The sequence below is a fragment of the Vicugna pacos genome, chromosome 13 (genome assembly GCF_048564905.1).
Source record: "Vicugna pacos chromosome 13, VicPac4, whole genome shotgun sequence".
Taxonomy (NCBI): Eukaryota; Metazoa; Chordata; class Mammalia; order Artiodactyla; family Camelidae; genus Vicugna; species Vicugna pacos.
This window is the reverse complement of record NC_132999.1, coordinates 36339909-36366736: the sequence shown is the minus strand read 5'-3', so window position 1 is coordinate 36366736 and position 26828 is coordinate 36339909. Positions and strand designations below refer to the sequence as shown.

Sequence of the window (26828 nt, the reverse complement as noted above, 5' to 3'; positions counted from 1 at the left end):
AAATGGGAGAGGTTTCTGACTCCTTCCAAAATCTTTTTTAGGAAATGGCTGGCCAAGGGAAGGTCCGATCCTAAATCCATCACCTCCCAGGCCTGTCACTGGACAGCGAGTTCTTTTCTGGGGGTTCTGTAACGGGACTAGCTCCTGAGAAACTGCGACGGTGAGTTGAGCGCCCCAAGTGGGCGGGGCGCGCGTTATAGGATTTGGGGCGGGAGGATGGGCGGGCAAGAGTGAGGCCTAAGGGAGGGGGGTAATCTAGGACGCGTTGCCTGGAGACGGCTTGGGACTCTGTTGCCTGGAGACAGCAGTTGGCGGGACACTAAGGAGCCTCTAGAGGAGAGGGCAGTGAGGAGGGTGGTATTGTCCGGACCCGGCTGTACCAAGGCCATGGCTGCACGCCAGAAGGAGATGATCGCAGATGAGGTCCACCAGAACCAGATCCTGCGGGAATTGTACCTCAAAGAGCTACGAACTCAGAAACTCTACACGCAGTATCACGTGAATCCACTCCGCAAGGGTGAGGGGGCGCCTCGGAGGAAAGAGGGGCAGACAAGGATGCCGGGTTGGGGGTGGGGGTGGGAGGCTGAGTGGAGCACTGTAGAAGATGCCTCCTCTGATCTCACCTCCGTTCTTAGCCTTCAGGAACTATGACTTTGGTGGGAGTGGAGGGGTCTCAGTCCACATCACATCAAGTATGTTAGATGCCTTAAATTGCACTCATGCCGCGATTAAATTTTTCATGGTAAAAACTTGAAAGTCTTTTTATAATTTTGCTTTTGAAATATTTGCAGGGTTTTATGTTTTGTTTTGTGTGTGTTTTGGTTTGTTTTAATAAATTAAAGGGTTTTTTCAGGCTTCTAATTCTGTCATAAGATCTTCAGAAAGTTCAGGGGAAGAGACTCACGCCACCCCCCCCACCTCACCCCCGTAAAATGGCCACACCTCTCTCTCATCACTTTGCACATTCCTGGGGCAGCTTCATCTCATCCTGTAACATCCCCTCTGGCTAAATGCCAGATCTCCCGACTCTCTTCCCCTGGACGTCTGTTAGATACCTCAGACTCCCCAGTGAAAAAACGAGGCTCATCCTGCACCCCTACCCCAGCTGCGGCTACCACAGATACCTTGTTTTAGCAAAGGGCACCACAGCCATTGTCTCTGCCAAGTTAGAAGCCTGGGAGTCATCCTCAGTCTCCCTCACTCCACACAGCTGAGTAGGCACAGTCCTGTTCTTTCCTTAACACTTCTCTCACCTGATGGTCCCCCTGTTCCTGTCTCCATGGGAGACACAGTCATGCATGGGGAGGCCTCGCCATCTCTCCTCGCTTACCTCTGCCCTCAAGGTAGCGCCTGAACTGCCCTCTGTCCATCCTCACTCCCCAGCCCCAGCAGGGCCCTCCTCGCTCCTGCCTGCGTTGGTCTGATGGGCTCCTAACTAGTCTCTTTTCCTCCAGGCCCACCCTCCAACCCTCCCCTACCCACTTCTGGCTAGAGCTGTGCAGAAGGGGGAATCGATCATCCAGTCCCTCTGTAAAATCCGCAGCTTCTGAGATGAGATTTAACCTGATAGGTACATAAGACCCCGTGGATCTGGCTCTGCTGCTCTGCTTCCTCCCGACTCTCCTCTTCACCTGCACACTGTTCCTTTAATAAATATTTTAGTGCCTATTCTGCATCAGCCACGGGCTCCCTTCTCTCCAGCGGTATCTAAAGACATGAATTTTCTAAATCATCATGCCATTCCCCACCTCTTCACTTTCATAAACGTTGTTCCTTCTTTCTGAACTTCTCCCCTAATCCTGGACCTGATTAACTGTAGTCCGCTGCAGCCCAGCTATGTAGAAGAAATGTAATGTCATTTTTTAAATAGAATTTGCCTATAGTTAAGGTGTACAACATGATGCTTAGATATACATTTACACACACACACTGAAATGATTACAACAGTCAGCTAAGTAGCTTAGCCATCTCCTCACCTTTTGGTGGGGTGGGGTGAGGGGTGAGAGTGGAGAAGATGTAAGGTCTTCATTTTGCTTATAACCAACCTGGTTTTATTCTGGAGCCCCCAAACACTAATTTCAGGAAAACAAATTAACATCCAATTCTGTTTAAACTTGGTCCATTTCAACAATTTTAATAATCCCTTCAGGCGGCATTCAGGTTTTCTAGGAAAAAGGCTGGTCTCTCAGTTCATGTCCCTTGGGCATATGATTAATGTGATCCATTGGGAGTAAGTGAGGAAACATTAGAACTTGCATTCTACGAATGTAGAATGTAGATGTCTATATTTATGTATAAAGAAAGAAAGGATGTTCTGTTGATATATTGACAATAGCACATAAATACTAAATATGCATTTACAGAAGCTTTGTACTGGTAGGAGTTTGAGATAAAACACCACTGGTTCCTTCTGGCCTCCGCTCATTTACTACTACTCTCCACCAAGCTCCCGCCACTTGAGTTACTCTGCTTCCCAGTTTCTCTAATTCATCAAGCTCACTCTTGAGTTCTTCCCATGGATCTTCATATAGCACATTTATTCAGGACTCTTCTGTAATATATCACCTTACAAGCACATCACCCACACCCCCAACCCCACCGTCAACATGGGTGCACCCATGTAACCTGCTTTATGTAGTTCTGCAACTCACTTATATTTGCCTGATATGATAGATCTGTTTATCAAGTGTCACTACAGAGTGGAAGCTCAGGGAGAACAGGGATCTTCTCAGTCTTGTTTGCAGCCATGTCTCCAGTGCACCAGTAGTTCCGAGCTGAACAGATGTCTGTGGATCCTACACCTCTGTTACCGCATGGCCTCCTAGGCATATATCACTATCTCTGGCTGCCTGGTACGTCTGCATCCCTATAGACCAGTGCTGTCCAAGAGAACGTTCTGAGATGATGAAAATTTTCTTGATCTGTGCTGCCCTGAATGGTACCCAGTAGCCAAATGTACCTGTTGAACACTTGAAATGTGTCCGGTGGGGCTGAGGAATGAATTTTCAATTGTATTAAATTATAATTGTTCAAATTTAAATCACCACAAATGGCTGGTGGCCACCAGACAGGACAGTGACTCTCAGATTGTCAGGTCCTGGAAGGTCTTATGCCCTAGGGCCCAGCACAATACCTAACATGTGACAAGACACTCAGAAGATGCTGATGGGTGTCCAGCTGCAAGTGAGTCTTAGAGGGGCCAGGAAGATAGTTTTTTGGGGTTTTTAATTTTCTTTTATTTTTAACATTTTAAAAATTTATTAATTTAAAAAATTTTTATTGACGTATAGTCCGTTTACAATATTGTGTCAATTTTGGGTATACAGCATAATGTTTCAGTCATGCATATACATACATATATTCATTTTCATATTCTTTTTCATTATCGGTATCCTTTACTTTCATTGAAGTACAGTTAGTTATAACGTGTCAATTTCTGGCATACAGCACAATGTCCCAGTCTGGCATATACACACATATATTCATTTCCATTTTTTTCCATTAAAGGTTATTACAAGATATTGAGCATAGTTCCCTGTGCTATATAGAAGAAGCTTTTTAAAATCTATTTTTATATATAGTGGCTAGCATTTGTAAATATCAAACTCCCAAATTTATCCCCTCCCACCCCCTTTCCCCAGTAACCATAAGATTGTTTACTACGTCTCAGAGTCTGTTTCTGTTTTGTAGATGAGTTCATAGTGTCCTTTTTTTTTAATTTTAAATTCCACATATGAGTGATACATGATATTTTTCTTTCTCTTCCTGGCTTACGGAGGAGAGGTTTTAACGTGAGCCTGTGATGCTGTTTCCCTCTAGTTCACACAATCACCAGAAAGCCCATGTCCTGGCATGATAACCTGGAGGAACCTGCAGATGGTAAGTCCAGGACTGAGAATGCCACTGAGACAGAGCACAGAGGGGCAGCTGGCTGGGAGACCTCTCAGGGTCGTGTCTCCTTGGGGAAAGCTCAGTCCTCTGATCGTCTGAAAACTGGACTCATAGGAATGAAGCTCACAAGAGGCTGACGCAGTCAAACGAACTGCCAGTTTATTCACCGTCCAGGCAAAAAACAGGTTCCTAATGGCCCTGACGTTGTGCTCATTCATCCATCCAACGCTTAGCTGTTGCAAGCACAGGTTCTGGGATCCTACTGACTGAGTTCAAATCTGGCTCTGTGACTTGGGCAAGTTTTTCAACCTCTCGGAGCCTATCTCTTAGGGACATTGTGAGGATTAAACAGAACACGGCAAGTGCTTAGAACAGTATCTGGTGCCTGGTGACGAGGACATGTTATTTTCATCGTTACCACGTGATCGTCACTAGGGTGGGGCTGGGGAGCTCACACTACATTCAAGGAGACAGACAAGCAAATACACAGGTGAACAGGAAGCAGGCTTGGGATGGCAGCAACGTGGAAGACAGATGCCCCAGTCAGGCAGTGGAGTTCTGGGAAGTCTTCCTGGAGGAGGCGATGTCAGGGCGAGGTGGAGCACGGCAGGTGTAGCAGAATGGGGAAGGACATTCCGAGTTATATGGGAAAGCACAGAAGTGAGAGGCACCAGCATGGCCCAAGCACTGGGAGTCGTTTGGCATGGCTGTGATGCACGGGCGGACGGGGGCCATGTCTGGGAGTGAGGGAGTGGAGATAGTTGACGGGAAGCCTGATCCTTCTGGCAAGCTCTCCTCCTCCCCCTCTACCTTCTTAGAGTGGAGTTTGATAGAGAAGGAGGTAGGATTTATGTAAGAGGACAGGGTGGGAAGTGGGGGGTGGGCAGGAGGAGGGAGGACCTCCTAGCATCGTACAGACAAGTGAACAGACTAACAGAGCTCAATCCAAGGAATTCAGTTGTTACCTGAGTAAAGACACCCACCCGGCTACAGTGAAGGGTAGGAGCTGGGGCCTCGCAGCAATAAGGAAAATTACAGGGGGTGAGGGTCTTGAACACCAGGCAGGAGTTCATCACCAGCCGCCTTATATTCAGGACAAGCTCAGCCCAGTGCCAGGTCCTTCATTCACATTCCTTCGTTCCATTCTCAGGCATCTTTTCCTTCCATTTGACAGATGAGCAAAGTGAGGCCCAGAGAAGTTAAACCACCTGTCAAGCTAGTAGTGGAAGGGCCAGGAATGGCTGACTACAAGCCAGCTTCTTCCCCTTGTCAGACTGCCTCTCTCAAATCGAGACTTGATAGGGTGGATTGAAAATGGAACGAAGCCCTTAAGCCGAGGAGTTCCAAATATACCTGGTGTTGGCAGCCATACTTATTTCAACTCAGAAGGACTTGAGCTCACTTCTTACAGCCCAGCTCCTCACCCTCTCTGTGCAGCCCCATTGCCCAAACTCGCTCGTGCCCCGGGACATTTGCTCTTGCTGCCTGTGGGGGCTTTTTGTCTGCCTCTCTCAGGATTAGCTCCTGCATGGCATCCAGAGAGTCCTCCCCTCACCATCCTGAGAATCCAGCCCTGCCTCCACCTGCCCCTTTGTCTACCCCACCTCTTTAGAGTTTGCATCGCTGTCTGCCACCATCAGGTTTGTTTTTCTACTTGTATATTATGTCCCCTGTCCTCTCACCTGGACCACACCTCCAGGAGAGCAGGGACCATGTCTGTCTCACTCTGCTCTACCTCCAGGGCTCAAACAGTGCCTGCCACAGAGTTTGTGCTCAACAAATGTTTGTGGAGAGATGAGTGGAGGAACCAGACACCTGTGCTGCGGGCTCTGAGGCCGGTGCTCTCCCTCGAAGGGAGGACGTGGCAGAGTCAGGGGCACAGGATCTCCCATTGGTCCCAAAGCCTGACTCCTTCTTAACTCATGTCTCATCTCCCAGCCAGGTTCCTAAATCTTATTCACCATGCCGCCCAGGGACCAAGGAAGAAATACCCAGAGACACAGACTGAAAGCCAAGAAATTGGATGGGACTCTGAGCCCTTGGTAAGTGTGGCTCCTTTACCTAGGAGCTCAGAGGAAATCCAGCTGGTGGCTAAGAGAGCAGGGTTTGGAGCCTGGGCTTGAACTCTGGCCACGACGTACCAGGTGTGTGAGCCTGGTAAGTGACTGAGCTCTTTGTGACTAAGTTTTCCTAGTACAATGGAGATATTACAGCACTTATGATTGTTCTGAAGATTAAATGAGGCAGTGTTTGTAAGATGCTTAGAACAGTGCCTGGCACATAGTGAATGCTGGGTCAGGGTGGATTAAGCAAATCTTGCTGATGACAGACTGTCTGAGTTTGCTCTCCCAGGTGTTAGTAGGATGGTCTAAGCCATGTTGCCTACATCTCTAAATTCTGTCCCATCTCTGAAAAATGGGAATGCTAGTAACAGTACCTGCCTCATTGGTTGGAAGGGCACCACTAAGTGCAAGATGGCCTGGGAAATGCTGTCTTTAGCACACGATCTCCCTAAATGATACAGGGCTTCTGTTCCTAAGGAAGAAATGCAGGATTTTGAATAGATAACCTGAAGAACTCCCTGCCACTCTTGTCTTTTGTCTCTGATAATGGTTTTCCTCACACAGAAAGTTTCAATTTTTAAGAAGTCAAATGTGCCCATCTTTTCTGTTACCATTTCTGGGTTTCATACCTTGCTTAGGAAAACCTTCAACATCCAGTTACAGAACAGCTAACTTTGCTTCTATGTTTCCCCCTAAGTTGTTGTTAGTATTTGGCTTTGAGTACATCTATGTATTTCGTGGAAGATGTGAGGTTGGGACACTGTTCTGCAGCTGTGTTGGAACTTCCTTCACACCTCAAAGGCCCCAAGACCTTGCACACCCTGTGTCTTTACATTTATGGCCCTGCAGCCACCTCCTGGCCCACAGCCCTCACTTCTTGGGGAAGTCCTACTCACCCTTCCTGACAGCCCAGGAGCCACCTCTTCTTCTGTCCCCGACATCCCCCTGGGCTTCTTTAGCACCGTGCCCTCCTGCTGCTGCAGCAGCCAAATCACCATCAGTGTTTGCATGTAACACGGTACCCTGGAGCCAGGCAGCCTGAGTCCAAATCCAGTCTCCACTGCTCTCTAGCTTTGTGGACTTAACCGCTCTTCCATTTATCTGCCTTAAAATGAGGACAGTAGTGTCAACACTTGAAGGTTTCTTGTGATGATGAACTGAGACAATGTATACAAACTGCTGAGAACAGTACTCAGTGCCCAGTAGGTGCTCAGTCGATGTGGGCTGCCAGGATGCTGAGGAGGAACAGACAAGAAGGCACATGGCCCAGCTGAGGACCAGTCAGATGCTTCTCCCGGCCCCTTGGCTTAATCCCTGTTGTCTTCATACTCTGAGTGATTTTCTAGTGTGCTCCCTTCCCACACCTGTAGCCCTCATATTTCTACTACAGGGGCCTGGCTTTCTGCCCATTTATGCAACTCCAGCCTGGGCATGTGGCTCTGTGCAGGGCTACTGCAAGGAGACTGGAATCGACGGCTTAATGAGTCTGGTTCTACCTGTCACGAGTGCAAATAGCTGCTGTTTGCAGCAGCCCCTCTTCAGGTACGGGGCAGCGCCTTGGAGAGAGGAGACTGTGGGAGACAGGGAGAGGGTTCCAGCGGGAGCCCAAGGAGGACTGAGCCCAGAAGGCGAGGTACTGTTGGACAGCTGGGGAAGAGGCACATGCTTAAAGGGGGAAAGGAGGACGAATGGGGGTGGAGGCATCTAATTTACAGTGAATAAGGGAATGGAGAGGGGGCTTGTGAACAAAGGAAGACTAAGTGAAAAAAATCCTCCAAATTACATAACTACACAGCTAAGAAGAATATTACAAAGCACAAGTAATTTAACTCACTATTCTTCATTTCTTTTTTTTTAAAGTATTGTTGATTTACAATCTTGTGTCAATTTTAGGTGTACAGCAAAGTGATTCAGTTATACATATATATATATATATATATTCTTTTTCAGATTCTTTTCCATTATAGGTTATTACAAGACACTGAATATAGTTCCCTGTGCTATGTAATAGGTCCTTGTTTATCTATTTTATATATAGTAGTGTGTATATGTTAATCCCAAACTCCTAATGTTTATCCCTCTCCCCGACCCTTCTCCCCTTTGGTAACCATAAGTTTGTCTTCTATGTCTGTGAGTCTATTTCCAGTTTATAAATAAGTTCATTTGTACCATTTTTTTAGGTTTCACATATAACTGATATCATATGATATTTGTCTTTCTCTGTCTGACTTAATATGATAATCTCTACATTCATCCATTTTGCTGCAAATGGCATTATTTCATTCTTTTATGGCTGAGTAGTATTCCATTGTATATATATACACCATATCTTCTTTATCCATTCATCTGTCAATTGACACTTAGGTTGCTTCCATGTCTTGGCTGTTGTACATAGTGCTGCTGTGAACATTGGGGTGCATGTATATTCTCCAGTTAGACTTTTCTCCAGATATATGCCCAAAAGTGGGATTGCTGGATCATATGCTGACTCTATTTTTAGTTTTTTAAGAAACCTCCATACTGTTCCATAGTGGCTGCAGCAAACTATATTCCCACCAACAGAGAGTATAGAAGGGTTGCTTTTACTCTGCACCCTCTCCAGCATTCATTATTTGTAGACTTTTTAATGATGGCCATTCTGACTGATGTGAGGTGGTACCTAAGGGTAGTTTTGATTTGCATTTCTCTAATAATTGGTGACACTGAGCATCTTTTCATGTGTCTGTTGGCCATCCGTATGTCTTCTTTAGAGAAAGGTCTATTTAGGTCTTCTGCCCAGTTTTTGATTGGGTTGTTATTTTTTGATATTAAGCTGTATGAGCTGCTTGTATATTTTGGAAATTAATCCCTTGTCGGTCTCATTGCTTGCAAATATTTTCTCCCATTTTGTAGGCTGTCTTTTTCATTTTGCTTAGGGTTTCCTTTTCTGTGCAAAAGTGTTGAAGTTTAATTAGGTCCCATTTGCTTATTTACTTTATTTTCATTACTCTAGGAGCCAGATTGAAAGAAATATTGTTGCAATTTATGTAAAAGGGTATTTGTTCTGCCTGTTTGCCTCTAGGACTTTTAGTGTATCCAGTCTTAAGTTTAGGTCTTTAATCCATTTTCAGTTTATATCTGTATATGGTGTTAGAGAATGTTCTAATTTCATCCTTTTGCAGGTAGCTGTCCCATTTTCCCAGCACCAAGTATTGAAGAGATTGTCTTTTCTCCATTGTATATTCTTACCTCATTTGTTGTAGATTAATTGACCAAAAGTGCATGGGTTCATTTTCTTAAAGAGAAAAGTCCTGGCTGCCACGGGTACAAAGTATGCATGTGGAAATGTCACACTTTGACCAGCACATGTCATGGCAGACCCACCAGCTGTGACAGGAAGAAGTGAGACCGGCTCGGATGGCCCTGCCCTGCTCAGACCCTCCTAGGTGTTGCAGATAACTGACTACGTGGGCCCCTAGGTACCTCATCACTATGGAGTTGCAGAGGTTCTGGAAATATACCAAGCCCGTTCATCATAAACCTGGGGACAATGCCATCAGGTGGCACTGGTGGGAAAAAAATAAAAAAGTACACACAGAAAACGTTAGACCAAGAGGTAGGTCGACCATAAAAGGTAATTAAGCTGGAGTTTCAGGGTTTTGTGGTTGGAGACAGAAGAGTCTTGCTCAGCCCCAACTGGACCTTGCCCAACACAGGCAGAGAACCCCAACCCCAATACTGGGAATCTCGGGAAGCCACACTCAGTGAATACCCCTCAGCCTCTGGTCTCCTGGTGACGTTTGCTGAAGTGTATCCTTGAAGCTAATTGCACAGTGAGATTACATGTGAGGGGGCTCATTCATACTCAGTTCCCTGTGTAAGCACTTCAGCAACATCCATCCTTTATTCAGCAAATACGTACTGAGTCCCAGGTGTGTGCTGGACACTGCTCCAGGTGCTGGGGCACAGATGCAGCATTTACCCTCATGCAGCTTCCCTGCCAGTCGAGAAAACAGTTCATAAGCCTCTACTGCAGGCCATGGGAAAGGCAGTGCAGCAATTCTGCAAAGGTTATTCTCACACCATCCGGCAAGTCTTTTGATGCAAATGTCACTTTCATTTCACAAACAGGCTTTAGCAAGGAAAGGCACCAGGGGCCGCACATCAGGAGACCGGGGCCACAGTCAAGTCCAGGTCCCTCCCCCTTCCCACAGCTTCATTCTGACGCCCGCATCCTCCCCTCTAGGTCAGCCCGGAACGCGAAGACCGCAGGCTGAACCACTTCAGGGTCTACAGCGGCATCACTCTGTACAAGGCCAAACTGTGGAGCTTGGGATAAGAGGGCCGCCACCAGGAGTGCTCCAGCAGCGCTGTCAGCCCGCCTCTCATGGCCAAAGTGTGTGCTGCCGGTTAATAAAGATGACGCGAAAGCCTCGGTCTGGCTTTTCCTCTCCTGACTCTCCCGTTTCTCCCTTCTGCCCAAGGCCACTGGTGCCCATCCTTAATCTTATAAACTAGTGGGACACTTCTGCTTAAAGAGGGCAAACTAAGGCCTACGATCTCCCCTCTGCCTTCCAGACCCCAATACAGGATAATCAAGGGATTTTTAAAAGGTCTGAACGCATAACAGAGAAAACGGCAGAGAAACATTAGCGACCAAGAAAACTGAAGCCATGTTTAGAAGATGGAAAGCTGGCGGAAGAGGGTGGAGGAAACCACAACGTGCGAGCTGAGTGGACCCCTCTGAGCACAGAGCCCGCCTCCCAGAGCTCTGGGGGAGGTCAGGACTCTGAGACAGAGTGGGGTGTGATGCAGGGATCTGAAGTGGACACCGGGAGGGAGTCTGCGGGGAGCCCCATCCACACACGCCAGCAGCCAGGCCTATAACGTCTCCCACACTGGAAGTTTACTCCTGGAGACATGGGCAAAGCCCAGGGCTCGGGGACACTAAGAGACGCGGTAGGGGTGAGGTGTGAGGCTGAAAACAATGAAAATCTGTGAAAGGAAGGCTGAACCCCTCACCCTCACCCTCACCCTCACACGCTACATTTTAACCCTGGGTTTGAAGCTGGAGGGTTCCTTTCTGGAGAAATGAATCAGGTTGAAAGAAAAGACCCCCACATGGAACCAGGTGAAGATCTGGAAAGAGCGAGCCAGGGAACCTCCAGGCTGGTGAACACACGGAGGCTCCCAGAGAACTGCAGCCCGGGGAGGGCAGGGACTCCCCCATACCTTGCTCTCCGTGTCTCTTCCGTCTGGCTGATCCTGAGTGACACCTCAGTGGGTGAAGCCATGTGTTGCTGAGGTCACTCCTGCTCTTGGAACTTGACGATATTGAATGGAAGCCTGCAAACCTGGGAGACATTTTCATACAATGCAATGATGAACTAGATGAATTAGGAATGACTACATGGGAATCTAGATGTGTGCTGGTATCTCATAACTGTTAAAGTCCTTTTGCTAAAAGGTATCCATGGTCAGTGACGAAGGGGTGACCTGTGATGTCATGGAAAGAGATTTGGTCTTTGTCCTGGTTCCTGACACAGAGCTCCTAACTCCTCTGTAATTTCCTAAGTGATAGCGGTTGTAGGAGGGTCTTTGGTTCTAACCAGGCAGCTCTTAGCAGCCCCTGGATAGCTTCAGGATGGGGGCTGCTCCCCAGGAAGACCAAGCCTCGATTAGAAACTTGCAGCTTTCAGCCCTCCCCCCTAACCTCCAGGGAGGAAGGGCGTGAGACTGGGTTAGTCACCCATGGCCAATGATTTGATCAGTCATGCCTACATAGTGAAATCTCCATAAAACCTCTGGAGTGCAGGGTTTGGAGAGCTTCCAGGTGAGTGAACACATCAAGGTGCTGGGAGGGTGGCAGGCTGAAGAGGGCATGGAAGCTCCTGGCAACCCCTGACAACACATTTAATAATGTAGTTTGTCAAAATTTATCAGATTATTTTGCATGATTGCAGCAAGCAGGTCATTTTTCTGGTCCTGAACCACTGTGCAAAGTGACAACTACCTTATGTACTTTAGATGAACTGAATTACAAAGTAACCAGTGTCTCTTTTAGCGGGATGTTGGGAAGGAGGTGAAAGCAGAGGAAATGTAGTTGCTGTGTTTAAAGGAACAGACCTGCAGGAGCACATGACCAGTTTCAGAGCAAACAGCCTTGTGATGAAAAAGAATCAGAGACCTAATCTATAAGATAATTTACACTAGATCATAAAATTAAATTCACGTCTCTGCATATGAACTAACGTACTTTGGATGCTCTCCTCAAAATATCATACTCATGATCAGTAAATTTTTAAACTTTTGTCAATATAGTTAAAAAACTCTTACTGTTAAATGCATAAAGATACATCTCTGCTTACAGGGAAGCTGATGGGTTACAGTAATTACTCTCAAACTCAACCATAATCTCATTGAACATTCTGTTACCTCAAAACATTATAAAGTTAACTTCTGACAATATGTGCATAAAATGATTTTAAATGTTAATAAGAAGAGAATGATTATTAGGTACACATAAACATCTGTATATTATACGCAGAGAGAAAATATGCAGATGACTATAGTCCTTGTTTCTGTAGTTGGCCATGATGTGATATTTAATATCTATGGCTTTCTTCTTCAATCTTCCATTCCTTGTCCTCGGCCAGAACTTTGGTTTTTCTGGATGATTTGCCTACTTGAGTAACCCAAACTTTCATTACTGAAGGGTCCCAGTCATCAGTCATCCTGCCTATTTTTCGGTGCCTATAGTTTTGCATGAACCTTTATTATCAGGCATGGAATTACTAAGAATTGCCCCCAGGAGAATCCTGTGAGTTTTAAGCAGAGTTCTCCTTGCTTCAGTAGTGCAGAAGTATCCCCCAATTTCCTTTAGTAATTAGAATCTATCACTGCAGCCAGTAGATTGGCTCCTTATTGTGCCTGTTGGTTCAGTGGTGTAAGGAGCCCAACTAGCCAAATTGATGACTCATCTTGCAATTCAGTGGGACCATTGTTTTGTCCACCGGTGGAAACACTCCCTACTGGGGGACTAAGATCTCCAAGGGGGTAAATATTTGCAAATGATGCAATTGGCAAGGGCTTAATTTCCAGCATATACAAACAGCTCATACAACTCAATAACAAAAAAATCAAGAACACAATTGAAAAATGGGCAGAAGACCTAAACAAATATTTCTCCAACGAAAACATACAAATGGCCAATAGGCATGTGAAAAAATGCTCAGTGTTGCTAATTATCAGAGAAATGCAAATCAAAACTACAGTGAGGTATCACCTCACACCAGATAGAATGGCCATCATTAAAATCTCCATAGATGATAAATGCTAGAGAGGATATGGAGAAAAGGGAACCCTCCTACACTCTTGGTGGGAATATAGTTTGGTGTAGCCATTATGGAAAACAGTATGGAGATTCCTTAAAAAAACTGAAAATACGGGGGTGGGGATAGCTCAAGTGGCAGAGCACATGCTTAGCATGCCCCAGGTCCTGGGTTCAATCCTCGGTACCTCCTCTAAAAATAAATAAATAAATAAAAGTTCTAGTTGTACCTGCTTTTTCACTCACTGCCTGTCTAGATAGTTCCCTGTCTGATCTTCAGTAGCCATATTGGTAAAACGGACATAATGTCTTTTCTCTGATTACTCATTCTCATGGAGTGATATAAATGATGTGAAAGGGCTTTAGAAAATGTAATAAGTTCAATAGGTGGGGGCACTGACTTCTCACTGACTTACTCTGGCCATTCCTGCTTCAGAGCCGTTCTCCTAGGTCCCAACCCCCACTCTATCCTAGCTCTTTGATCAATGCTGCCTCCGGAGGGGCAAAACTATTTGTTAGCCCAAAGAACAGGGAATACTATTAGACTCCATTTCTTCTCTTTGCCATGTCCCATGACCATTTTTCAACCTAGAAACCGGGATCATGGCTCTGGTTGGTGGGGCCTTCTCATTGGCTGCAAAGGGAGAGGTATGTACACTTCATAATGGGCATTTTGACATGCGGTGATGCGAGTGGTTGTATGTGAATAACTGCCGAAGCATGTGTGAGTTTCTGCCAGTTTCTCATTTTCACAAGATGAGGAACTAGAGACTTGCCTTTGGAAAAAATGTCAAGAAAGCTACCTCGAATTTCTGCATCTCATCCCCGGCCTCCACCTCCTCCTTCTGTTCCTTCTCGCTCTCATCGTTCAACCCACCTTCCTCCCCTGGCTTCTCAGTCTTTTAACCGGCAGCCTGCTCCCCAGCCCCGCCCACCTCTTGCACCCTTGCGCCCTACCCATTTCCCTTCTCTGAGTGGTGCCGTCCCTTCCTGCCACCGTACCTTAAGGAATTCCACGCTCAGCTCTTTCTCTGCTCCTCGCAGACCATCCACTCGCTGCCCCAATCACCTGGCTCCCCTTTCCTATCATCCCTTTAACGGTGCCCCTACTCCTCCTCCTCGCCCTCGTTTCTAGTCCCTTGGACTCTAGTCTGGCCAGGACTCCAGCCACTCCCAACAAGACCTGGTGATTCACAAATCTCATCCTGGAGAGACAGTATCCCTGCTACTAGGACGGCTCTGGTGCCGTTCAGAATTGCCAGGATTGTGGAGTCCCAGAGGCCTTACCTGGTGGACCGAGAGAATTCAAGATGATAGCCAAACAACATTCAGCCTGAAGGTAAGCGCAGTTCCTCTTTTCTATGATGGCGTTTTCAGCCACGACCAGATCCTGGGTATCTTACCACTAACTATACTTTTCCTTCATCCTCATCTTATCCATCCTCTTCAGATGCTGATCAAAATCCTAGCAGATACTTTTGGGGAAACTTGACCAAGGGCCAAGAAGAGCCAAGAACTTGTAGGAACGATTTCCCTATCAGATGTCAGAACTTATTACAAAAATTACAGTAGTGAAGATAGTGCAGTACTGATGCAAACATAGACAGACAGACAAATGGCATGGCATCGAGTCCAGAAAGAGATTCATACATGTATGAACACTTGATTTAAGACAAAAGTCTCCTAGAAGACAAGTGAGGATAGGACTGTCTTTTCAATAAGCTGGTTGGGGTCAATTGGATACTCATATGGGAACAAAATTAAGCTGGATTCCTACCTCATAGTACACTCAAAAATCAACTTCAGGTGCAACATAGACCTAAAATGAAAGGGTAAAAACATAACCTCTCTAGAAAATGTGTCCTGGTTGTGCTTGGCTATTAACCACTACAGATGTTCTATTAAGTGTCACATTTGTGCTAGATTTTAAGCACTTGTATGACAACACTATAAAATGTCTCCATAGGTTTTAGAATGAAATATTGAAATGACAATTTGAATATATTGCATTAAATAAAACATTTTTGAAGTTAGTTTTTTCTGTTTCTTTTGGCTCTTTTTGATACTACAACATTTTAAATTGTGGCTTGCTTCATCTTTTTGGACTACATTGATCAAGAAGGTAATGTAAAAAATATTTCACAATATCAGATTAGGAAAATGTCTCATGTGGCATTTAGAAGGCACGAATCAGAAAAGGAAAGACTAATACATTTGATCGTATGTAATTTTAAAAATACACTCTTAAGTGTGTTTTAAGTTATCAAAAAGACACTAAGACTAAAAAGACAAAGTCATACAGTGGGAAAGTTAATTTGCAGCACGTACAACTCTCAGACGGCTTACATCATTAATATATGGAGAACTCCAACAAATTGATAAAGAAAAGACAAGTAATCCAGAAGAAAAATAGAAAAATTTGGAACAGTCACTTCACAAAAGAGTTTCTGAGTGACTAATAAACATCCAAAAAAGTTGGTCAATCTCACTAGTCAACCGAAAATGCAAATTTAACAGCATAATGAGATGCCACTAAACACTAAATTACAGAATGGCTGTAATAAAGACAAACAATGCCAAGAGTTGGCAAAGTAGTGGAGCAGTAAGAACCCTAGTAGTAGAGTAAATCAGTTCCACTATTATGGAAAACATTTTGATACCATCTACAGAAACTGAACCATAGGCATTCCCTATAATCTGTCAGTTCCACTAAGTATATATCCAACAAAATGTCTGCCCGTGTGCACCAAGGGACATCTACAACAATGTTCATACTGCATTGTTTTAATAGTCTAGTGAAACAATCCAATGCTCATTAGTAGTAAAGTTAGTGATTAAAATGTGGTATCATCACAAAAGGGAACACCACAGTAATAAAAAGTAATAAAACCATGTCTATATGCAACAGCATAGATGGATTTCACAAACAAAATGTTGAGCAAAAGAAGCGAAAAGAAAGCATGCATACCATAGGATTCCATTTATAGAATGTGAAAAATCAGCCACGGAGTCTTTAGTGTTAGGAGTCAGGACAGCTGTTACCTTTGAGAGAAAGGAGAAAATAGTGTTTGGGAATGGACATGAGAGAGGCTTCTGGCATGTTATCAATATTCTACTTCTTGGCTTTTGTGATGGTGACAAATGTGTACTCTGTGATAAATCAGGGTGAGCTATACATTTCGGAGAAGAGCACTTTTCTGCATATGTGTGATGTTTCACCATAAAAAGTTTTTGTTTTGTTTTGTTTTGTTTTTTAAATACGAATGCTTATCAAGAATCTCTAATTTGGAACTATGGGTCTGACGAGTTATGGTGCCAGGAGGGAGGTGCAAGGATCTCCCATAAAGAAGGCAGCCGCTCTCCCCTTTTACGTTCCTCCCCATTTGCCAAATGTACACAGGGGGTCATATGGCTTTTCTCTTTTACTCATTAATATGGTGAAATAGTATTTCCAAACCTTCATTCACCCTTGCATCTGACAAACTTCATTTGGTCATGGTGTATTATTCTTTTAATATATTACTGGATATTATTTTCTAATACTGAGTTAAGAAGTTTTGCATCTATATTCATGAAGGATATTTACCTTTAGATTTCCTTTTTTAATAATCTGACTTGTTTCAGCGTCAAGGTAATGCTGACCTCATAAAATGAACTGGGAAATGTTCCTTTTTGTAATAATTTGTCTGGTTTTAGTATCAATATAATGTCGATCTTATTAAATGAGTTGGAAAATGTTCCCTCCACTTCTGGTTTCTGAAACAATGTAGTATTGGTATTTTCTTCATTACATGTTTGAAAAACCATCTGGGCCTGGAATGCATATTGTGGGATGTTACAAATTCCACTTTTAAATACATATAAAGCCATCATTTTTCTTTTTTGCATGTCTAGGAATGTATAGCTTCACAGAAGATATACATCCTATTTATCCATATTGTCAAACTTATTGACAAAGTTCTTGATATTTCCCTATCATCCATTCAGTGTACACAGGACTTGCAGTAGTATCCTACTATTATTCATCATATGTGTCAATTTGTTACTGAGTCCAAGCTTGTAGTGCTCACTGCATGACAGGCCAATAAACCAAGAGACAAGTTGTTGGTGCAAGGAATGTGACTTCATTCAGAAAGTCAGCAGACCTAGAAGATGGTGGACTAGTGTCCCAAAGAACTGTCTTATGCAAGTCAGAATTCAGGCTTCTTTAGTACTAAAAGAGGAGGGATGGGGTTGGTTCTAACAAACTTCTTGGCGTCAGAATCCTTTGTTCTTGTAGCTGTCCATGTAGATCAGTTCATAGTGTTGATGTAAATTCTCTGTTCTGCAACTTCTAATCTCTCTATGAATGGAAAAGTGTTATACTTTTAAAGGTCAGAGCCGTGACAATTGGCTGTCTATATATTGCAGCCAATAGGCAACGTTCTTAACTTAGAGCAAAAGCAGTAGAATACAAAGGTTAAAGTAAAAGAAACAGACCCAATGTGGTGTCAGATTTGTTCTTCCCTACTACAAGTTTGTTACTGAACCTAACTTGGGTCTTCTTACAGCAAAGCCAATCTAACGATGCCTGGTTGTGGTGAAGGAAAGTACAGTGTTTACAGCAGGGCACCCAACATGGCGCCAAGCAAGGAGAATATTCACAAGATCCAAACTCCTCGATGGCTTTCGGGGAGGAGTTTTTAAAGGCAAGATGAGGGAGAGAATCACAGGGTGCTTTATCAGCTTGTGGACATTCTTCTGGTTGGTTAGTGAGAGAACCTGGGGGTATTTTGTTTAATCCCTCAATGATTCAATTTCATGCCAATGTGAATGCTATTTTATTTTTCACTCTATTTTCTAGTTGATGTCCCTGCTAGCTGGGTCTCTGCACTTGATCCTAATTGAGAGAGTACCCGGAGATTTCAAGAAGAATCTGCAACGTCGGATACTGGATGAGAAGCTAGAGGGCCAGGGCCACTATGTTTTTCACTCTCCAGTATTTCCCAGTGCATAGTTGTGGAGTTTAGAAGTCCCCTGATGGCCTGCAAGAACCCAAGGTAAGCAGGAACTAGCTCTAGGGAGCCACTGGGCTGGCCTGACTGAGCTGGGCTGGGCTGTAGTATGTTCAGAGCCCAGGTCCAAGGCAACTGGAAGACAGAATAATGTGGAGCTGGAGTGGAGGGAAGTTAAAGAAATTCCATCCCTCTTTCTCCTGAGGCTCCACCTAGCCCTACCTCTAGCCCTGTGTACAGCTGGGGCTGCAGCACCACTGGCCCAAGCTAAAGAAGGCTCAATGTGGCAGAGGACAAATTCTGTCTTGCTAGTTTTCCCAAAGCTAACCGTGCGGCTCCTCAGCTAATTGATAGTTCCTGTTCTTCTCATCCTTAGGAAGGTACTGAAGACTTCAGGAGGCTCTTTGATTCTTTCTAGGCAAAGTGACCCAGGTAAGTAACAAAGGTACCGCTCTAGCTCAGCTGGGTGTGATGAAATCTGCATTTCTGCATGATGTAAGGGTTTACGTAATAATGTAAGCAGAAGGAAGTCACAGTGCCGTCTAGTGGGAAGGCCGTTCAGCCAGCAAACATTCACCAAAAGCCTACATACGTATACACATTGTGGCCGACAGGACAATTCAGAGACGGACTACTTAGATTTCTTGTTCTCAAGGAACTGATTTATATTCAAATAAGCTTAGTAAAGTATTCTAGGACTACAGATTTGGGGTAGAACATGGCACAAAGGAAAATTAGACTAGAGGCTGTAGAGTCCAGAAAGGTTTTTGAAAGATTACATGTGATTTCATTGAAAACATTGGGTAGGTGTTCCCCAGACAGACTACAGGGGAAGGAGCCTTCCAGGCTAAGGAGGAGGAACAGCAGGAGCTAAAAGCAAGAAGTCATGAAGTCACTTGCTGGGCTCAGGAAACTGCAGACATGACAGCCCACCTGACACGTTCTAACTGTGTCCCCAGACCTAAACACACACGAACACACTATCCTGCATGGATGGATGGATGGGTGGGTGGATGGATGGGTGGGTGGATGATGGATGGGGGGATGGGGAGGTGGGGGGTGGATGGGTGGGTGGAGGGAGGGAGGGGGGGAGGGAGTACACCGCAGGGAAGAGCACAGCCTCTGGAGTCAGTGTTTAGGTGCTTCCTAACGCTGTGGCGGCCCTCTCCCTTTAGGCCAGGCCTACTTTTTTCTCTTTTAATGTCAAATTAAATTATATGAAGTATGTAGGGTAGTCAACTTCACAGACAAAGGAAAACAGTGGCTGCCAAGGACAAGGCAGGAAGTGACAATGAGGAGTTGTTGATTTTAGGCATAGAAACATCCTGGCAACTGCTTTCATTCAACGTGAATATGATGCACACTACTGAACTGTATACTTAAAAAGGATTCAGATGGTAAATTCTATGTCATACATACTTCACCACAATTCAAAATAATTTAACAAATAAAGTTCCTAAGGCACTTTTAGGGTTAGGAAAGGGTTACTATCACATGGGGGATATGGAATAAAATGTCTTCTGAGATGGCTGGTGCCACGGGACAGGACAGTGCCTCTCCGATTGTGAGGTCCTTGAAGGTCCTATTCCTTAGCGCCCAGCACAATGCCTGACATGTGACAGACACTCAGGAAATGGGTGTCTGGCCTCGGGTGGGTCTTAGAGAGGCCAGGAAGAGAGTTTTTTAATGTGAGCCCGTGATGCTGTTTCCCTCTAGTTCACACAATCACCAGAAAGCCTGTGTCCTGGCATGATAACCTGGAGGAACCTGCAGGTGGTAAGTCCAGGACTGAGAATGCCACTGAGACAGAGCACAGAGGGGCAGCTGGCTGGGAGACCTCTCAGGGTCGTGTCTCCTTGGGGAAAGCTCAGTCCTCTGATCGTCTGAAAACTGGACTCATAGGAATGAAGCTCATAAGAGGCTGACGCAGTCAAACGAACTGCCAGTTTATTCACCGTCCAGGCAAAAAACAGGTTCCTAATGGCCCTGACGTTGTGCTCATTCATCCATCCAACGCTTAGCTGTTACAAGCACAGGTTCTGGGATCCTACTGACTGAGTTCAAATCTGGCTCTGTGACTTGGGCAAGTCTTTCAACCTCTCGGAGCCTATCTCTTAGGGACATTGTGAGGATTCAACAGAACACGGCAAGTGCTTAGAACAGTATCTGGTGCCTGGTGACGAGGACATGTTATTTTCATCGTTACCACGTGATCGTCACTAGGGTGGGGCTGGGGAGCTCACACTACAGTCAAGGAGACAGACAAGCAAATACACAGGTGAACAGGAAGCAGGCTTGGGATGGCAGCAACGTGGAAGACAGATGCCCCAGTCAGGCAGTGGAGTTCTGGGAAGTCTTCCTGGAGGAGGCGATGTCAGGGCGAGGTGGAGCACGGCAGGTGTGGCAGAATGGGGAAGGACATTCCGAGTTATATGGGAAAGCACAGAAGTGAGAGGCACCGGCATGGCCCAAGCACTGGGAGTCGTTTGGCATGGCTGTGATGCACGGGCGGACGGGGGCATGTCTGGGAGTGAGGGAGTGGAGATAGTTGATGGGAAGCCTGATCCTTCTGGCAAGCTCTCCTCCTCCCCCTCTACCTTCTTAGAGTGGAGTTTGATAGAGAAGGAGGTAGGATTTATGTAAGAGGACAGGGTGGGAAGTAGGGGGTGGGCAGGAGGAGGGAGGACCTCCTAGCATCGTACAGACAAGTGAACAGACTAACAGAGCTCAGTCCAAGGAAGTGGGTTGTTACCTGAATGAAGACACCAGCCCGGCTAGAGTTGAAGGGTAGGAGCTGGGGCCTCGCAGCAATAAGGAAAATTACAGGGGGTGAGGGTCTTGAACACCAGGCAGGAGTTCATCACCAGCCGCCTTATATTCAGGACAAGCTCAGCCCAGTGCCAGGTCCTTCATTCACATTCCTTCGTTCCATTCTCAGGCATCTTTTCCTTCCATTTGACAGATGAGCAAAGTGAGGCCCAGAGAAGTTAAACCACCTGTCAAGCTAGTAGTGGAAGGGCCAGGAATGGCTGACTACAAGCCAGCTTCTTCCCCTTGTCAGACTGCCTCTCTCAAATCGCGACTTGATAGGGTGGATTGAAAATGGAACGAAGCCCTTAAGCCGAGGAGTTCCAAATATACCTGGTGTTGGCAGCCATACTTATTTCAACTCAGAAGGACTTGAGCTCACTTCTTACAGCCCAGCTCCTCACCCTCTCTGTGCAGCCCCATTGCCCAAACTCGCTCGTGCCCCGGGACATTTGCTCTTGCTGCCTGTGGGGGCTTTTTGTCTGCCTCTCTCAGGATTAGCTCCTGCATGGCATCCAGAGAGTCCTCCCCTCACCATCCTGAGAATCCAGCCCTGCCTCCACCTGCCCCTTTGTCTACCCCACCTCTTTAGAGTTTGCATCGCTGTCTGCCACCATCAGGTTTGTTTTTCTACTTGAATATTATGTCCCCTGTCCTCTCACCTGGACCACACCTCCAGGAGAGCAGGGACCATGTCTGTCTCACTCTGCTCTACCTCCAGGGCTCAAACAGTGCCTGCCACAGAGTTTGTGCTCAACAAATGTTTGTGGAGAGATGAGTGGAGGAACCAGACACCTGTGCTGCGGGCTCTGAGGCCGGTGCTCTCCCTCGAAGGGAGGACGTGGCAGAGTCAGGGGCACAGGATCCCCCATTGGTCCCAAAGCCTGACTCCTTCATAACTCATGTCTCATCTCCCGGCCAGGTTCCTAAATCTTATTCACCATGCCGCCCAGGGACCAAGGAAGAAATACCCAGAGACACAGGCTGAAAGCCAAGAAGTTGGATGGGCCTCTGAGCCCTTGGTGAATGTGGCTCCTTCACCTAGGAGCTCAGAGGAAATCCAGCTGGTGGCTAAGAGGGCAGGGTTTGGAGCCTGGGCTTGAACTCTGGCCACGACGTGCCAGGTGTGTGAGCCTGGTAAGTGACTGAGCTCTTTTGTGACTAAGTTTTCTCCTAGTACAAAGGAGATATTACAGCACTTGTAAGATTTTTCTGAGGATTAAATAAGATGTTTTGAAAGGTGCTTAGGGCAGTGTCTGGCACATGATGAATGCTGGGCTAGGAGTGGATTAAGCAAAGCTTGTTGATGACAGAGTTTGTTCTTCCAGGCGTTAGTAGGGTGGTCTGAGCCGTATGTCTAAGTTCTGTCCCCTCCTCTGCAAAATGGTTATGATAGTACAGTGCCTCCCACGTTGATCAGAAGGGAACCACTAAGTGCAAGAAGCCTGGGAAATGCGATCGTTTTTTGTGTGTTAACTTTTTAATAAATTGACGAGTAGTTGATTTACAATGTTGTGTTAGTTCCAGTTAGTTCCAGGTGTACAGCACAGAGCTTCAGTTATTTTTTCCAATCATATTCATTACGGGTTATTGTAAGATATTGAATATAATCCTGTGCTATACAGAAAATCCTTGCTGCTTATCTATTTTGTGTATAGTAGTTTGTGTCTGCGAATCCCAAACTCCTAATTTATCCCTTCCTGCCTCCCTTTCCCCTTTGGTATCCATAAACTTGGCTTCTATGTGTGTGAGTCTGTTTCTACTTCATATGTAGACTCATTTGTATTACTTTTTAGATTCCACATGTAAGTGATGTCTGTAGTATTTGTCTTTCTCTGACTTACTTCACTAAGAATACTGCTCTCTAGGGACACCCATCTTGTTGCAAATGGCATCTTTCATTCCTTTTGAATGTTTCATCATATACATGTACCACATCTTCTTTAGCCAGGCGTCTGTTGCTGGGCCCTCGGGTTGTTTCTACATCTTGGCTATTGCAAATAGTGCTGCTGTGAACACTGGGGTTCATGTATCTTTTCGAATTGAAGTGTTTGTCCTTTTGGATGCATCCCCAGGAGAGGGATTGCTGGATCATGTGGTAGCTCTGTTTTTAGTTTTTAAAGAAACCTCCACACGGTTTTCCATGATGGCTGCACCAATTTACATTCCCACCAGCAGTGGAAGAGGGTTCCCTTTTCTCATACCCTCTCCAGCATTTACTATTTGTAGACCATTTGACGTTAGCCATTCTGACTGGTGTGAGGTGATACCTCAGTGTAGTTTTGATTTGCATTTCTCTGATAATTAGCAATGTTGAACATCTTTTCATGAGCCTGGTGACCATCTGTATGTCTGCTTTGGATAAATGTCTATTTTGCTCCCCTGCCCACTGTTTGATTGGATTGTTTGGGGGTTTTGTTGTTACTGTTATTGAGTCGTATGAGCTGTTTGTACATTTTGGAGATTAAGCCTTTGTCAGTTGCATCATTATTTGCAATTATTCCCCCCCATAGGTTATCTTTTCTTTTAGTTTATGTGCAGAAGCTTTTAAGTGTGATTAAGTCCCGCTGTTTGTTTTTACTTCCCTTAGTTCTTCTCAGGTTTTAGCTTGTTCCTTCATCTGGAATACGTTCCTCTCTTGCCTGTTGTATTGCTATTTGTATTTTGATGTATCTGGTAGGTTAGTTATGTTTCCCTGCCTTGGAGAAGTGGCCCTCTGATGTCCTATGCATCTCAGCAGCACACTCCCCTCTCATCACCCAAGCTATGTACTCTAGGGGTCCACCCGCTAAGGGCTGCATGCTGTGTAAGGCTGTGTGAGTCCTCGGGTAGGCTTGGTTGGCCCCTGGTCCAACTGGTTGCCAGGCCCTGCCTTGTGTGGAGGCTGCTGGCTGCTGTTTGTTGGCACCAGGTCACAATGGGTGACTCCAGAACCCCAGGGAGCCCCACCATTAGAGGTAGCTTGCTGGTAGGGGGGTCATGGTCCAGAGACTCTGGGGTTGTTGCCCATGCACTGGTGGGTGAAGTCACTTCCTGGGCTTATTCCCTCCTGTTTGGGCTCAGGCTTTGGTAGACCGGAGAGCTCTGTTTCATTATTTGTTCTTTCAGGGATTCAGCTTGTTCTTTAATTGGGAGTAGTTTCTCTGCCCTTTCACTTTACTTTTCAGTCTGCGAATCTAGGAGACCAGTACTGTGGTCTGGGGGCAGTGTTTTTATGTGGGAGGATCCCTGTGTAGACTGAGTGGATCCAGTGTTTTTGGTGTGGGGGCTGGTTTTGGTATGGATGCCAACCACATCTTTCCCTGGGGTGTGCTGGCCATTATCCCCCTGATAAGGGGTGTGGCTGGTGTTAACATCTAGAGCCTGTGCAGGATGCAAGGTAGGGCTTCCTCTCTGCTCCACAGGTGTCACCACCCTGGCGGGGGTGGGGTCTGCTCCCAGCTGAAGCCCTGAAGGCTGGGATCAGTTAGGCTCCATTGCCCTTGACTGTGTGCCCTACTCTAAGGGAGGTCATTGATGAAGCAAGTGAGGCCTATAGAGTTACTACATGATCCAGCAATCCCACTCCTGGGCATGTATCTGGAGGAGACTCTAATTTGAAAAGATACATGCACCCCAATGTTCATAGCAGCACTTTTTATAATAGCCAAGATATGGAAGCAACGTAAATGCCAGTCGACAGATAAATAAAGATGTGGTTTATACACACATGGAATATTACTCAGCTACAAAAAATAAAATAATGCCATTTGCAGCCAGATGGATGGACCTAGAGATTATCATCCAAGTAAAGTAAGTCAGATAAAGACAAATATGATATTATTTATATGTGAGAGCTAAAAATGATACAAATGAACTTATTTACAAAAAAGAAACAGCCTCAGAGACATAGAAACAAACTTATGGTTACCAAAGAGGAAAGTGGGGAGACAGATAAATTAGGGGCTTGCAATGAACAGTTAGATGCTAATATATATAAAATAGATTTTTTAAAAAAAAGAAAACAAGATCCTACTGTAGAGTAAGGGAACTTTGTTCTCTGAAGAAGAATATATATATATATATGTATATATATATATATACATATATATATATATATATATACACACACACACACACACACGTACTTATATATATATTTGAATCACCCTGCTGTACACTAGAAACTAACACAACATTGTAAACCAACTATACTTGAATTTAAAAGAAACTATACTTCAGTTTAAGAAATAAGTATCAGGGTTGTATTATACAATGTGATACATATGAAACTAACACTGCTATATGTTAGATATGGAAGTTGTTGAGAGTAAATCCTAAGAGTTCTCATCACAAGGGAAATTTTTTTCTATTTAACTTTGCATCTATATGAGATGATTAATGTTCACTAAAATTATTATAATAATTTCATGATCTTAGTCAAATCATTATGCTGTACACATTACATTTACACAGTGTTGCGTGTCAATTCTATCAAAAAAACTAGAATAAATAAATCATCCAATTTAGATAATTAAGCAATTTAGAAGAATGTTATAAAGCACAAAGAAGTAGCACACTACTCTCTATTTTCTCAAAGAGAAAAGGCCTGGCTCCCACAGGTACGAAGTGTGCACGTGGAAATGCAGTATCTGTGACCAGCGCATCTCATGGCAACCCACCAGCTGTGACAGGAAGGAGACGGGAGACCGGCTTGGACGGCCCTGCCCTGCTCAGACCGTCCTGAATCCCACTGCAGATAACTGACTGCCTGGGACCCCAGATCACTCATCACGGTGGAGTTGCAGAGGATCTGGAAATATACCAAACCTGTTCATCACTATAAACCTGGGGACAGTGCCATCAAACGGCACTAGGAGCAAAGAAAACGAAGCACACGCAGAAAATGTTGGTCCCAGGGACTGTGCGACCATAAGAGGTAATTAAGCTGGACTTTCAGGGTGATGTAACTGGAGGCAGAAGAGTCTTGCTTAGCCCCAACTTAACTTAGGGTTCCTGCCCCCTAGCAGGACCTCGCCCCGCACAGGCAGAGAACCCCAACCCCAATACTGGGAATCTCGGGAAGCCACACTCAGTGAATACCCCTCAGCCTCTGGTCTCCTGGTGACGTTTGCTGAAGTGTATCCTTGAAGCTAATTGCACGGTGAGGTTTACACGTGAGGGGGCTCACTTGTACTCAGTTCCCTGTGTAAGCACTTCAACAACAGCAGATACGTACTGAGTCCCAGGTGTGTGCTGGACACTGCTCCAGGTGCTGGGGACACAGACGCAGCATTTACCCTCATGCAGCTTCCCTGCCAGTCGGGGAAACAGTTCACAAGCCTCCACCACAGGCCGTGGGAAAGGCAGTGCAGCGACTCTGCAAAGGTTATTCTCACACCATCCGGCAAGTCTTTTGATGCAAATGTCACTTTCATTTCACAAACAGGCTTTAGCAAGGAAAGGCACCAGGGGCCGCACATCAGGAGACCGGGGCCACAGTCAAGTCCAGGTCCCTCCCCCTTCCCACAGCTTCATTCTGCCGCCCGCATCCTCCCCTCTAGGTCAGCCCGGAACGCGAAGACCGCAGGCTGAACCACTTCACGGTCTACAGCGGCATCACTCTGTACAAGGCCAAACTGTGGAGCTTGGGAGAAGAGGGCCGCCACCAGGAGTGTTCCAGCAGCGCTGTCAGCCCGCCTCTCATGGCCAAAGTGTGTGCTGCCGGTTAATAAAGATGACGCGAAAGCCTCGGTCTGGCTTTTCCTCTCCTGAGTCTCCCGT

The 26828-nt window shown here is 45.5% G+C and overlaps 1 protein-coding gene and 2 long non-coding RNA genes across 9 annotated transcripts; 2 read left to right on the top strand and 1 right to left on the bottom strand.

Annotated features, from left to right (window-relative positions):
* Positions 1-288: 288 nt before the first annotated feature.
* On the top strand, positions 289-10368 carry CFAP144 (cilia and flagella associated protein 144). Its single transcript, XM_031676675.2, has 4 exons — positions 289-517; positions 3820-3879; positions 5830-5933; positions 10180-10368. The coding sequence occupies exons 1-4, from the start codon at positions 388-390 to the stop codon at positions 10270-10272; spliced, it is 387 nt and encodes a 128-aa protein (XP_031532535.2). The 5' UTR covers positions 289-387; the 3' UTR covers positions 10273-10368.
* Positions 9819-13770, bottom strand: LOC140700680 (uncharacterized). The gene is made up of 3 exons (XR_012079184.1): positions 13680-13770; positions 11166-11287; positions 9819-9930 (listed from the first exon to the last, which is right to left on the bottom strand). It is a non-coding gene; the product is annotated as an uncharacterized lncRNA (long non-coding RNA).
* Positions 13771-18249: 4479 nt separating this feature from the next.
* LOC140700679 (uncharacterized) lies at positions 18250-26797 on the top strand. 7 transcript variants are annotated; one of them, XR_012079182.1, is made up of 6 exons: positions 18250-18302; positions 18634-18689; positions 19974-20033; positions 21988-22202; positions 25645-25983; positions 26609-26797. It is a non-coding gene; the product is annotated as an uncharacterized lncRNA (long non-coding RNA). The 7 variants fall into 7 exon arrangements; XR_012079183.1 differs by having other exon boundaries at positions 18262-18302; positions 19974-20230; XR_012079179.1 differs by having other exon boundaries at positions 18262-18302; positions 19974-21685.
* The last annotated feature ends 31 nt before the right edge of the window (positions 26798-26828 follow it).

Excerpts from the sequence above, each read along its gene's own strand:
- CFAP144 (XM_031676675.2), top strand. The coding sequence starts at position 388 with ATGGCTGCACGCCAGAAGGAGATGATCGCAGATGAGGTCCACCAGAAC. Across the intron at positions 3,880-5,829 it reads CCTGGAGGAACCTGCAGATG|CCAGGTTCCTAAATCTTATT; the intron begins GTAAGTCCAGGA and ends CTCATCTCCCAG. Across the intron at positions 5,934-10,179 it reads GATGGGACTCTGAGCCCTTG|GTCAGCCCGGAACGCGAAGA; the intron begins GTAAGTGTGGCT and ends CCTCCCCTCTAG.